The following is a 13539-nucleotide window of genomic DNA, read 5'->3' on the forward strand; positions in this document are numbered from 1 at the left end:
AGTCTCCAGAGAAAAACAGGGTTTTATAAAACAGCAAACAAATGAACCAATAACACAGTAAGACTAGCCCTAGTTTATTTTATTGCACGGATAATAATGTGCTAAGTTTTCCTATAACCACTGTTGAGCAGCTTATGACTGTCACAGAGTGACACAACAGCCTTTTTACATGGTGCAGGAAATGTATACTTACTCTTTGAGAGACTCTTCTAAATGCTGGACTCGCAGAAATGCTTCATCTCTCTCTTCATTGGCTAACCTAAGCCTTGCCATGACAGCCTCATCACGTTCCCGTTGAGCAGAATAAACTTCTTCCACCAGAGCTGCAAAAGTGTGTTCAACAAACAAGTTTGACAGGGAAAAGCACTATTAGATGCACTTATGTTGGCCTTTGCCACCCCCTCCTAAAATCAACACTTCTCCAATGACCTTGGATTATTCTGCATAAAGTCTATATTGCTTCTTAGACACCACACTAAATTGCTGCTAATTGTTACACTCAATACTTTAAGGTATTAAATAAAGCTATGTGTTTTCAAATTCACCCCTATAAAATCTAACAGGGAAAGAAAGTGATTTGCTGGGCATTCTGAATACTTCCTTAATGGAAAAATAATTTTAAAGCTCAGAATCATATAAGACACTAGCAAGTTTCTTCTAGGACACAGAGTTAAAAGTAATCATACATTAAAACTATTACCATCAGACCGCTTCCTATCAGGGTGGCACAGTGATATTAAAAATTCTAATATTTTTATAGTCTGTCTCTGGTATCACAAGAGTGGCACAGCTGGCATCTCTCCTTCTCTGCCAAGCCTTTACTTTATTGTGTAATATACTGTTATATTATCTGTTACAGCATACATGGACCTTGGAGCATTAGGTACCAATAAACTAAGATTTACTGTCTATCCTTAGGAGCAAACTAACACCTTCAAGTCATTCCTCATCCTGAGCTTACATTTTCTCCCTGCCTCTCCCCTGTCAATATGTCTAACACCATCTCTGGCACACTGCCAGAATCCTTACCCCGACCCTGCCTCCACTAAAATCTTTATTCATACTTTCATCATTTCCCTCTGCAATACTGCAAATCTCTCCTCACAGTCATCATAAAACCATGCATTCAAAATGTCTAGGGACTTTCAGGATGCTGTATGACTGCTGTCAGTCCAAGACAGAGTTCTATATTCTCTCTCACTAGAACCTCAAAATCTCAACTGAGATCTGTGGGTTCCTGAATTCTCCATTCTCCTTGGCCCTTCTAGTCTGTCAAACTGGGGCATAGCCATAGTCTCCTAACATAGTTTTTTCAAATTTTGATGTTTCTTTCTCAAGAATTTTCTCTATTAAAGCATTGCTGCTGGGCTTCCTTACTCCCTTCAGAACTATCTGCTCCTCCCTCAACCACTGCTTAAGTCATTACGATCTCAAAGAAAGTCTTCCTCCCTCTTTACTTCCTCCTTTTTACTAAAAGTCTAGAGCTTTTGTCCCTCCATTCTTACCTAAATTGAGATCAACTTTTTTGCCTTTATTTGTTATTTTACTCTTACTTCACCTCTGTACATATTGCACAAAAAAACTTCATAGTGGAATACATAATGAAACATGATATTTGTCTTCACAGAATGAAACAACAGAAACACAGTGGCACATTTTTGTAGCAACTATATTACCGGCACAAAATACATTTTATCTTATCAAGGAATCTTCTTGTCCTCAAGCTGGGGAGAAGACTGTCACTGAGGAGTAAGGAAGCATTTTTTGCAGGCCTAGCAAAATGTTGCAGGCTAACAGCCCAATACACAAAATCAGACAGGGAAAGGCTAAATGTTAATTGTGAAAGTCCAGTCCTTCCCCTCACAAAAAGTTTGCAGAGGAGCCACAAGCCTAGTCATCAGGTCAGAGCTATAACAGTTGTGTCCCAACAACACCACCAAAAGAAATTCAGCACTGGAAGCACAGATTTTGAAATGCATGCAAAAATTAACAAACACTGATTAAATTCTCTTTAATCCAGAAGAATAGTGTTTTTTTTTCCTTGAAGATCTATTTCCCCTGTTTGCAACAAGAAAACGTTGCTTGATGTGGAATGGAAAAACTAAGGACTAAGGCAGCTGTAACACTGCGTTTGCACTGGCTGGTATCCAGCAATAAGTTTGCAGCACTTGCAGAGAATGCATCTGATATCTGCAAAGGTAGGTGGCTCAGCAAGGACAAGAAAAAACCATAGGAGGTAACCTAGACTGTGCATTTCAGCTCACCAGACTTCCACTTCAGTTGCTGAGATCTGTGATGGCAGGGAAACTAGTGCCAGAGCAATGACTGCCTGGGTAAACTACAGTGCAACTGCTATGTCCTGACTGGATCTGGAATACACAGGCAGCTTGATTCTGTATGGTAATTATTACCTATCAGTACCTAAATATATTTGTTTGCTATGGCTTCTCCAGAAAATTATGTCCGTTTATCTAGCACCATAACAGAGACACTTCACAGAGAACCCTTTCCATAAAGCTGCAAGTGGAAACACTATGCAATTTTCACCTTGAAAACAACTGCTGCAATGAATTGAAAGTTGTCTAAAATAACTGAAGATTTGGCACTTACTACTATTATGAGGTTAATTATTTTCTAGTTTAGCTAACTTCTTTCTGGCCTGTTCAAGTGCACCACTTCTGTCAGACCTTAGAACACCCTCACCTCAGCATGAAACCCCACAGTTCGTTGACTCCTGCAATGGATCTTGAATGTACATGTACACATAGAGCGACTGTCTTTTGGCATATCTCAGTCCCTCTCTGCATAAATATGGCCAGTGGTAATAATGACTATACAGGCTTTTAAAAAACATCTTTTTTTCTTCTTTGTCATTAAACCAAAGTAATGTACATGTAACAGTATGAAAGCATTCAGAAAAAGATATTTTTCAAGTTATTTAAGCATGCTGCTTATCTGAAATCTTACCACTCCTGACAGCAGCTCAGATGCTAATTGCCTTTGAACAGTGAACCCTTCTCCCACCCAAAAGTCTATTACAAACCACTGTCTTTTAACCAGCAGCTATGAAAAGTAACTTTATTGAGCAATTCTTTCTTGTTGTTTTCTTATCCTTCCACTAAAGTAAAGCATTGGTGTAAATATCCCACAGACCAGATCGCCAAATTGCATCAAAAAATTCTATATCATTCATGTAAATTATATATTTTATATATATATATATATACACATATATATATATATAAAATTCATGTCACTTCTATGTCATTCTATATCAATTAAAAGTGTCTGGTTTTTAGTTCTGTTTCTTAAAAGTAATATTGCAAGTTTAATACTAAAACAGATTAGGGAAAATGCAGAAAACCATGTAAGATGCTTGCATAGTAATCTAAGTTTAAAAAAAAAGATACTTAGATACATGGCATATTAATACAACATAGCAATACTGACACTTCCAAAAGAAGTTAATTATTTGAAAAATACTTAAAGACCTCACCTAGCTCATTTTAATGGTCTATGGATGACTAAGTCACCTGATCTCTTCACCAGCCAAAGCTGAATTTAGGTTTGATTTTTTTTTACCCAGTGGCTATACATTTCTGACTCCTAACATTTTTTTAATTCCTTTTTTCCTACTCTAGGGAATATTATCACAGTCACATGATTGCAGGTAGTCTGAACATTCCCCATTCACACTGAGCTATGGATGAGTCACCAAGTAGAAGTTCAGGACCGTAAGGACCACAGCATGCTTGAAATAAGTGAAATGCATACACATTTAGGCCTCAATGCAGCAGCAAAGCAAAACATTTTGTGCCATATCTAGGAAAACAAGTGATGTATAAGCTGTCCAGTTAGAGTCTATGAAAGAGTGACATGACATTCCTTCATGCTAGAAAGAGTAAAAATTATCCAGATTATCATCCCATGCTTCTTTAAAATGTGAGGTGAAAAATTATTATTACCAAGTCATGCTTCTAAATTCCATTCAAGATATGACATATCCAGCAAAATACTAACTCCATACTGCTACACTGACTAGGTGCCTGACCCAAAGGAAAAACAGGTCCAGCTACTTTTTCACCAACTGCTCTGGTCACCATTACAAGGTTTTCCTTGGAGACCTTCTATTGGCATACCAACCACCCCTATCCTTTCCGTCTTGAGGCCTGACCAAGAAGAAACACAAATTTGTACAGAATTCATATTTCAGGTAAGAAAATGACACACCTAAATGCAGTATGAATAGTCTAGTATTAAGCTAAAATTAATTGTGTCATTTACTAATTCATATATAAATATATAATGGCATTCAAGAGTTAAAATATTTAAATCCCAGAGAACTGAATTAAGAAAAAAGGATTATTTTCCCATGCTTGCAAATATTGTAGTTTATAAAAGTACAGCACTTTTAGTTTAGTTGTATAAACTTTATTTTTTTAATATTTTAATAACATCTTTCTCCTTGTAACTAAAACCCCTGCACACTCTAAAAGAGCTCTTTATTTTAAAAGAATCATTATGCTAAACTCATCAATTCTAAAACATTTTTAGTTTTTAGTAAAGAAAACAATTGTAAACAGAGAGCTTTTGTAAGGTAGATAGCTATTACAAAGTTCACTTAGAAAATCAATATAGCATTTTAGCTGGAATTTGCTCATTAAACACCCACAGCTCTAATGCAAATTATGATGGAATGAATAAAGCAAATACATATGCTTCTTTCTTTTTATTAAATGTAAAATCTACTGTTAATTGCATCTGGTATGTCATATAAACTTTTCTCCTTAACTATTAAATGGAAGCTTTTACAAAAGTCATTAGAGATTCTCTTTCTTTGACTTGTATAAATTTCAATATTTGTTCAGTAAAGGTTCACAGCAGTTAAATTACATTAACAAATATTATTAGCTACTATGTAAGCCAACTAAGTAAAATACTTATATTGCAGGTAAAACAAATCAATGGGTGTTTACAATAATATTTGGATATGTCCATTTTTAAACAAGCTTATCAAATCTCATGTAATTCTTAGTCAAATGAGAGAGACTCAAAGTAGATTTTTTTATCCCAAATACTCAAATTTGTTTAGTAAGCTAATTGTTTTCTAATATGGGCAAAAGTAAATATGAAGAAGATGAACCATACCAAGTATGAGTTTACTGAGTCAAAGCAGTGTACATATTTTCTTAGTTGAACCTGATTCTTTTGGCAAACTTATCTCCTATACTTTTTAAACCACCTTTAAAACAGCACTACTGAGAAGGTGTGCTGGAAATCATTCTAGTTTAAACAGTGTTTCATGATTTCCCAAACATGGAACTTTGGGGGAAGCAAGGAAAGCACAAGTCCCAGGATAAAAGTCTGTTTGCTTATTTCCTAGAGGTCATCAGTGTAAATAAAATAAACTGAGTAAGAGAGGCAAAAGAGGAAAATTTTGGGACTAAAAACAGAAATCACTTATTTATGGCAGCAGAAATCACTTTTTAAAATTACTCATTAAAAAAAGTAAAATTAGAATACAGGCCAATCTTCTAAAGAAAATATGAGATCACTATACACAGTGCTACTGTATTTCAGAAGATACAGTAAATATTATTACACTACAATAACTGGTTTTCAATATAAGTAAGTTTTACATATATATTAAATTTTATTTGACTGTATGGATATATGCTTGTTCTCCTTGCAGAAATACAAACCTGTATGTATTTTTCATCCACTCAAATTAGAAATCAAAATCCTCTGAGATTTCCTTCTATTAAATTTAATGACTGTGCTCACAACTTCTAAATAAGTCAATCTTATCATAGCCAAATAAAGAAAAAAAACCCTGTATTGCCATGAAAGCCTTTAAAATGTCTCATTAATTGGTCTCTGCTTATACATGTTACAAAATGCAGATAATCCCCAGAAATGTTCAAATTCTAAAGCACTTACAGGGTTCTTATTCAGGTTAATGGCAAACTATCAGGAACTCCAGGGCTCACTGTCAACTTAAAAATAGTGTTGACATGTTCTATTACGAAACAGACAACTTAAGTTTCTAGCTCTTTTTGAAAGCTACCATTCATTTACTTTCAGTTATGATGTACAACTGAAAAACTAGAAGTAAAATAGTAATAAGAAGATCATAGGAAAAATACTTAAGGGTTTTCACCAGTCCGTACCAGGAGTTATAGACTAAAAGTAATTTACACCTAAATGTGACTTTATAGATAAAGCAATCTGAACAAACACTGATAGAACACACTGACTTCTTTATTGCTTTGTGTTTGTTGTATGTATTTAGTGCATTGCATTCATCTGCTCCTACATTTCCAATGGTATAAAAAGAGTGTTCTTAATAAAAGGCTAAAGTTGTTTAGTGGCAGCTCTGCATAGGGTTTTCTTTATGTACTCAGATCACAATTCAATTAAAAAAAAAATAAAGTGGAAAAGAATAGGAGAGAGTATTATACACAGACCCCAAGGCAGTTCTTGTGAAAGCCAATCCCTGTACAATACTTAAGCCTCTGCCTCTAACACACTAAACACAGCTGACTTCAAAATTCAAACCATAATGCTGTTAAACTTTTTTCTTCAGTAATTGCTGATGCCTGAATATTTACTTTTAGGGGGAAAATATAAACATTGCATTAAAGTTTGCAAGTTATAATTTGTCACATTAAAGGAAAGTTTTGTAACGCCCCAAGAAGTAGATAATTTGCAGACCTTTTTATTCCTGAATAAAACCCAATTCTTTATGCTCACCTAGCACTTATGTGGAAGAAAGGACAGACTAGTCACAAAAAAATGCAGAAGAAACTGGCTTGCTTTTTACATACAATTTCCACAGATAAATAGCTTAGTAATTGACATTTTAATCTATGCCAGCTCATCATATATTGTACTTCAAAGAGCTGTATGCAACTTTTTCACAATCAATAATTCTGACAATCTGAAGGAAAAATCATATTATTTCAAATTAAGCTGTTAAAAATTAAGCCAAGAATTTCCCAGTCATGATGCCCCCACCTTGTGGTTTTTTTCTGTTCTTTAGATGGATTGTCTACCTTCCCGTACAGAAGATTCAGATCATGCAGCTCTTTTCAAAATTGTGTTATTTATCAGGAAATATTTTGAAAATATATTCAGGAAATAGTATTCATAATGAAGCATTTAATAGGACAAACCCCCTAAGATTATACAGACTAATTATGTAAATAAATTATGCACAGAAAACTGGTTTAGGGAAGTATATGCATTACCTTCTTAAACTGTAAAATATCATCCATATTTAGGTTTATAAACATGAGAGTTGGGAACTACTGAGTTCTCTTGGCTAAAGCCCAATATTGGCCTTATTTCAGTTTAATTGGAAGAGGATCTTGAATTCATCTTCTCCATGAGATATCAGGAACCAGGATTTCTGTTTGTACCAAAGGTTAATAAGAAATGTGTCTGCAAAAGTCAAACAGCATTAAATACCAAAAACTGATTATTATTCTGCAGGAGTTGTTCTGTCATTCATAATCTCTCCATGCTCCAACCTTCCACAGCTAATCTTTAATGGATGACATGCAGGAAAGAAAAATAACATCTAAAAAGGGACTCTAAAGTGAGCTTTGAAGAAATGGAAAATACTTTTCTTCTGTGCCGAAAGTTATTGCCACCCAAAGTTTATTACTGGCAAGATTACTTACTTCCTCTCACTTTATGGATATTAAATCAAATTAACTCTAAGCTAACAGCCACTTGGATATTTGTTTTTACTTTTGCTATTAAATCTATTGCATATGCATATTCAGTAATTATTTTTCAAGTTAATTTAGAAAACTTCAAATAATGTTCATGAATATTTCCACACCATATTCAAGAATTCCAAAATACCATGAATGTATATTCACAACATTTTCATAAAAACAGATCCGAAATAGGGACTTCATTGTAGGTATATTGCCCTAGTTTCCAAGAGACTGAAAGTTGTATGATATATACCACCATGTTAGAAGCATTGCTTTCCTCTTTTTCCACACTGTATTTCCTATCATTACCTTGGTCTTTCAGAGAGCATCTACAGTACTCAGGCAATAAAAATGGTGTGAAATCCCTAACAGGGCTGGACTCAACCTTGCTGAGCTGATGTTGATTTAAGAAAGTATTAAATTTTGGTGACATTATTATTAAGATACTGGCATAAAAAAACCCCAACTCATGGAATAGCTGTTGCTACAGAAAGATTTAAGCATAAGTATTTTTATTTTATTTTGTTCAGAATTATTCTTAGTCTCAATATATACTCTGATAGCAACAAAAATATTCCAAGAGCTCTGTTTCTGATGCCAACTATCTTATCTTGCTGCAGTAATGGCACTGTGAGAACAGGGCTTTGATATTTTTTCCAGTCTATTACCACTATGCTCTATAACTCTCCCTTACACTCCACCAGCTCCTTCCTCTATAAGTTCATATATATATATATCCCCTGCTTAATTCTTCCATTAGGAAAAAATGAAGTCACTTACTACATCCATCCAAAGTGAGATCTGATCTTTCAGCTCGGTTTTTTGAAGACTCACTCCTTTGCAATGCCTCCATCTTGATTTTTCAGTCTGTCCTCGGAAGATGTATGCTCCTTCCCCTTTTCACTCCCACAGGAGACACCCATTCTCTTTTCTGCTCAACATATGAAAGTTCTGCACACCCAAATTTCAGATCTGGCTATTCTTCATACCCGCTTCCTACGTGGTGTTCTCTTTTTTGCTTACACTATCCTGGTGTCTGTTCTTTTATGATGTCTGCTTCCCTGGCTTTTCCAGATGTTGCCTCCACCTCTGTTCTTCTTCATGAGAGGGAGTGAAACTAACAGTAGCTTCTGACATCGGGTCAGAATGACACAAAATCCAACAGAAGAATAATGAATAAGCTACAGGAACCTGTGGTTACTATGTCCACCAGAAACAATAGTCTCTAATGCCTAAAAGTCTGAAATCAAAACTTTAAATTCTCTAATTTTCTTTAGCCATAACTAGCTGACATAGAGATAGGGATCCAAGGAAGTTTTAAAATATGTTTTCAAGGCTAGCTAACAAAATTTAAAAATTAAAACATTCTGAAAATAAGTTATTTACTTCATACAGTATAATACTTTTCTTCCATCATGTTTATCTTCTGCTTTAATTCTACTTTTTCTTCTTTTCTCATGAAGTATTGCACAAATTTACCCTTTTTTTCTTTACTTTTTCTTTGAACAATTTAAAAATCACAAAATGACAGTCTTTGGATTATTTGTTTCTGTAGACTGTTGTAGCTTCATTTCAAAATGCCCTTTGTCTTCACTTTTCAATTCTTTCCATGAGGTAAAACCTATCAATTAGAGGGTTACCTTTCAAAACAGAATTCTAATATTCCTCAAAGTAGATAACACTTTTATGGTGTACCTTTCTTATGTTCTTTACAATATAATTTTGTGGAGTCACTTACTTATCATAAAGTCAGTACTAAGTAATAATAAAAATGCAAACACCCATATTTACAAGCTTCACTATACCATGTGTTATACACACTGCAGTAATTAAACATTAACTAGTAACCTGAAATTGCAGCAGCATGTGTTCTCCCTTCCTCAAAGAACTTAATGCAGGGGGATAAGTTTTTCCTTGAACACACCGTCTGTTCTTTATTAGGTTCTGCTTGTCCATTAGAACTCTCCCCAAGGCTTTTATGAGAGAGACACACACAGGCTTCCACAAATCCAGTCTGGCTCACATAATTCCAGATTTTAAACCATTTATCCAAATTTGGTAACATTCTTAGAACTGTAAGACAGGAAGCAAAAAAAGTGTGAAGTATTAACAATGCTTCCTTTTGGGAAACAGTTTAAGTAGTAAAGTAGCCTCTTGCCCTCTCTCTTCAGCATTTAAAGGATTTTATACTTCCTGTACTCATAAAAGGAGAAAAAAAGATTATTTTTTAAAGGTCATTGTTATTTCACTATGTAGCTGTCTTTAAAATTTGGTTTCTTCTTCCTTTAAAAACAGAATAAGCATGTTAAATTATTATTTCCATGCCAATTATATTCATGCCACTCTGTTTTGAAGAAAAAATATGCTTAGGACATCAATAGAAAGTTTAAGCAGTAGTGTAGGAAAACAACAATTTCCTAACAAGTATTTCAACCATATCCATAAAAACAAAACTATCTGTGTTTTTGACACATCTTTCTTTCCAGGTTTTAATGAGCAATGAACACCTCTACCAAAGAGAACCATGTACAGAGGTAAAAACACTGGGCAAATATCCAGGAACAAACTCGAAACTTCATATTCAAGCCAAACAATCTGCGTTAGCTTTCGGCTGGTGGATATAACAATGACACACACATAGTGCAGATTCTTCTTTTGGGTGAAAATAAAGCAAGCAGTTATGTGAAATTAAATAAGAGTAAAAATTATGCCTGTATTTAATTTTTTTCCTAAGATGTTGATTAGATTTGACTTTCCCTTCCCCCATCAAGAAAATCTAGGAACTCTCTTTTCCATCTATAATATTCACACTATACCATATTCTCAGGAGTTTGTTATTAAGTGGAATGTCAGCCATCTGTTTTTCAGCTAGAGAGTTTATTATCTGCTCCATTTTCCTGAAGACAGTTACTCCTCCCTTTAGTACAAATATTTTGGGGACAGCTATTAGTACTATTAATACTCTATGAAGTGTGTGTGACCTATGAGGCAACAATTTTACCAAGCTAACTCTTTCTTTCTGAACAAATGATTCAATGAATTTATAAAAGCACTCCCATTAATGTTTTTTAAACACCTTCATGAAAACCTGAGATTATTTTTCATCTACGGGGTACACTGTATACACAGTCACTTTTCAATAATAAGAATGCCCAGCTTTATTACATTAGCAGTTTCCACAAGCACAGAATACAAACTGTCTCCATGCTTGTATGTCTATCCAAAGAACAATTAACAACAAATATAAGCACATGTTCACTTTCAGATATAAACTGAAAAACCTTTCCTTCTGAGAATTCATATAAACTTAATTCACTGGATATATGGCATCATCTGACAAAAATTCATTTTAACTACCAAAAGAGCAGATTTTTCAAGAACAGCACAGGTCCCTGGTTGAGGTGAATGTGAGACTATCTCCAAACACGGAGAGGGGGTAGTATTGCTCTGAACCAGCTAAAACAATAAGTGGTATTTGAACTGCTGGTTGAAAGGTAGAGGCACTGGTAATCATTATTTCCCCTTGTTTGTTCAGGACCTTCCAACAAAACAAACAACCTTTTTGTGATTGGATTGACATGGTGTTAACAATGCATTTAATGCCCAAATCAGTTTGAATACAGGTAAAGCTCCTACTAATACCAGTACCAGGATGTTAAAGCCATCTATTTTCTAAGCAACTCTAAACAGCCACACATAAAAAAAAAAGTCAAATCTTCCCTCCTTTAGCAAATAAAGCTAACATTCACTAGGACACGTCATATAGCAACCACGGGTACTGTATGAGCCATACAGCCATCTGTTAAACGCTTGCCTACTGTACCTGCAATCCTTTCTGCAATCTTAGCTTCTGTAGCTCTGTCTTGCAATTCTAAGTCCAGTTTCATTGTCTTCAGCTCCTTGTCCTTTTCAGCCAGCTTATCTTGAAGCTGGAATTGAGCAAGTGGACAGTAAAATTCTTATCTGGTTGAAACTGTCAACAAGTAATTCAACCACAATAAAATTGCAAACAACGATTTCTCACCCCCAAAATACAAATACTAAGCATTAAACCAGAAGTTCAATTTATTATATTTATTTGTTTAAAGAACAAATGTTAAGAATATGATTTTTAACATCTGGCCTATCTTGCTCCCTGAGACAAGTAGCAATGCACATGCCATTGTTTTTATTTGTGATTCTCTTCCTTGGGTTTCACCAGCTGTAGTCCTTCTTGCTGAGGAAGTTCAGAATCGCATGGAATATAATGTAGCTTGTTGCATTAATAGCCTGTTTCCTACCAAGATACAGACATCACAGTCTGAAAAGACTGGTGTAAATGCATATTTTTCATATTCTTCATCAGATGGAAGATTGGTATTCTTTCACATATCAAGGCCTTTCTTTTAAAGGGTATTTACTAAATCTGTTTTTGGACAGATATCTGAACTTGAATATTCAATTACACTTCATGGAAAGACTAGAGACTGTTAGATTTTTTTAGGCACATGCAACCACAGCTAACACTAAAAGCAATGCAGTGTTCAAGGAAGATGGAATTTTCTCCCCTTCAATAAAGCTGAGTTATCAGGGCACATTAATTGGATTCCACCCATGAAATCCTGGTCTAGTCTTTGGTTTTCATTGGTTTCCATCCAGGATGCAAGAATCTATTTCACTGATCAAAAAAGTCAGAGAGTAGGTTGGAGGGTTTTTTTTTAATTCCAGAGAAATAGTTGTTAAGCAAATACTAAAAATCCAAAATTACAGGAAACTAGTGATTGGTGCACTAAAATAAATAACAAAACTAAATCAGACACAGTTTAAAATGTATGTTTTGCAAGGCAATTATAAAAAAGCAGATATTGGTATCTTGAATATCTTAATTGTACCTTTTTATTTTTGGCCCTCAGAGTGTCCAATTCTTTTAAAAGGAATGCAGTTTCTGTTCTTCCACCTAAATCTTCAGCATCATTCCATGAGGATATAAATTCAGGGAGCATCCTGCTATCCTTTCTTTCTACACTGCTGCATTTTTGAAGAGAAAAAAAAATAAATGAAAAATAATTAAAAAAACAGTTGCTGTTCCACCCCTCTGAAACAAAATGCAGAGAAATAAATTATCAAAACTTGTTAACAAACTTGTTAACCACTGCAAATGTATTAAATAGAAAAAATGGATGCCCTTCTGCCACTTCTTAAAGCTGTAATTCTGAAAAGAATCTGCAAATCTGGAATAGTAAATAAATATCCTACAGTACTAAGGCAAAAACCAGATGAATATAAATGGGCTATGAAGCCTATAAACAGCAAATGCTTAAGGAAAGCAAATACTAAAAACCATTGCTTAACACAGAGAAAACAGCAATAAAACATTTGGGGTCAAAGTGATGCTCAGGTCTAAGCAAACCAAATTTTTTTGTAGAATGATTCCACAGGAAGTGATATGAAAATATCCATTAAAAATCTAGGAATTCATCTTGAAGAAATCTGTAAAATGATGGTATGATTCTAAATATTATAACTGACAACAGGATTTCCATACTGTATGTCACCTGGAGTTTTAAAATAACTTACTAGCCATAGACAACTTAAAACAAGACAAGATTCAACGGCCAGAAAAATTCTCTCAAAGTAAGACTCTCATAAAACTTCTTGAGTATCCATTGATACTCACAGATTATTCAGATCTCATTTGTAACATGGCAGCAAAATCAGTACATGAATGATTAGAAAGGAACTAGCAAATATTTATAACATTTGCTTTCTTTAAGCATTTTCTGGTTATACATTTCATAGCTAATAACCAATAAGAAGTAGCCACAGAAAAGCT

The 13539-nt window shown here is 34.4% G+C and overlaps 1 protein-coding gene across 4 annotated transcripts in view; it reads right to left on the reverse strand.

The window, feature by feature from the left end:
• The window catches only part of MIPOL1 (mirror-image polydactyly 1), a 187692-nt gene that overhangs the window by 122183 nt on the left and 51970 nt on the right, over positions 1–13539 (reverse strand). For all 4 annotated transcript variants that reach the window (XM_071426861.1, XM_071426863.1, XM_071426862.1 and 1 more), the window contains 3 exons: positions 12599–12734; positions 11551–11656; positions 194–323 (listed from right to left, as the gene is read on the reverse strand). In XM_071426861.1, coding sequence (XP_071282962.1) covers positions 194–323; positions 11551–11656; positions 12599–12734 — 372 coding nt within the window. The remainder of the gene's footprint in view (positions 1–193; positions 324–11550; positions 11657–12598; positions 12735–13539) is intronic.

This window comes from Agelaius tricolor, unplaced genomic scaffold (assembly GCF_023055355.1).
Source record: "Agelaius tricolor isolate 1412-34295 unplaced genomic scaffold, bAgeTri1.0.p SCAF_5, whole genome shotgun sequence".
Taxonomy (NCBI): domain Eukaryota; kingdom Metazoa; phylum Chordata; class Aves; order Passeriformes; family Icteridae; genus Agelaius; species Agelaius tricolor.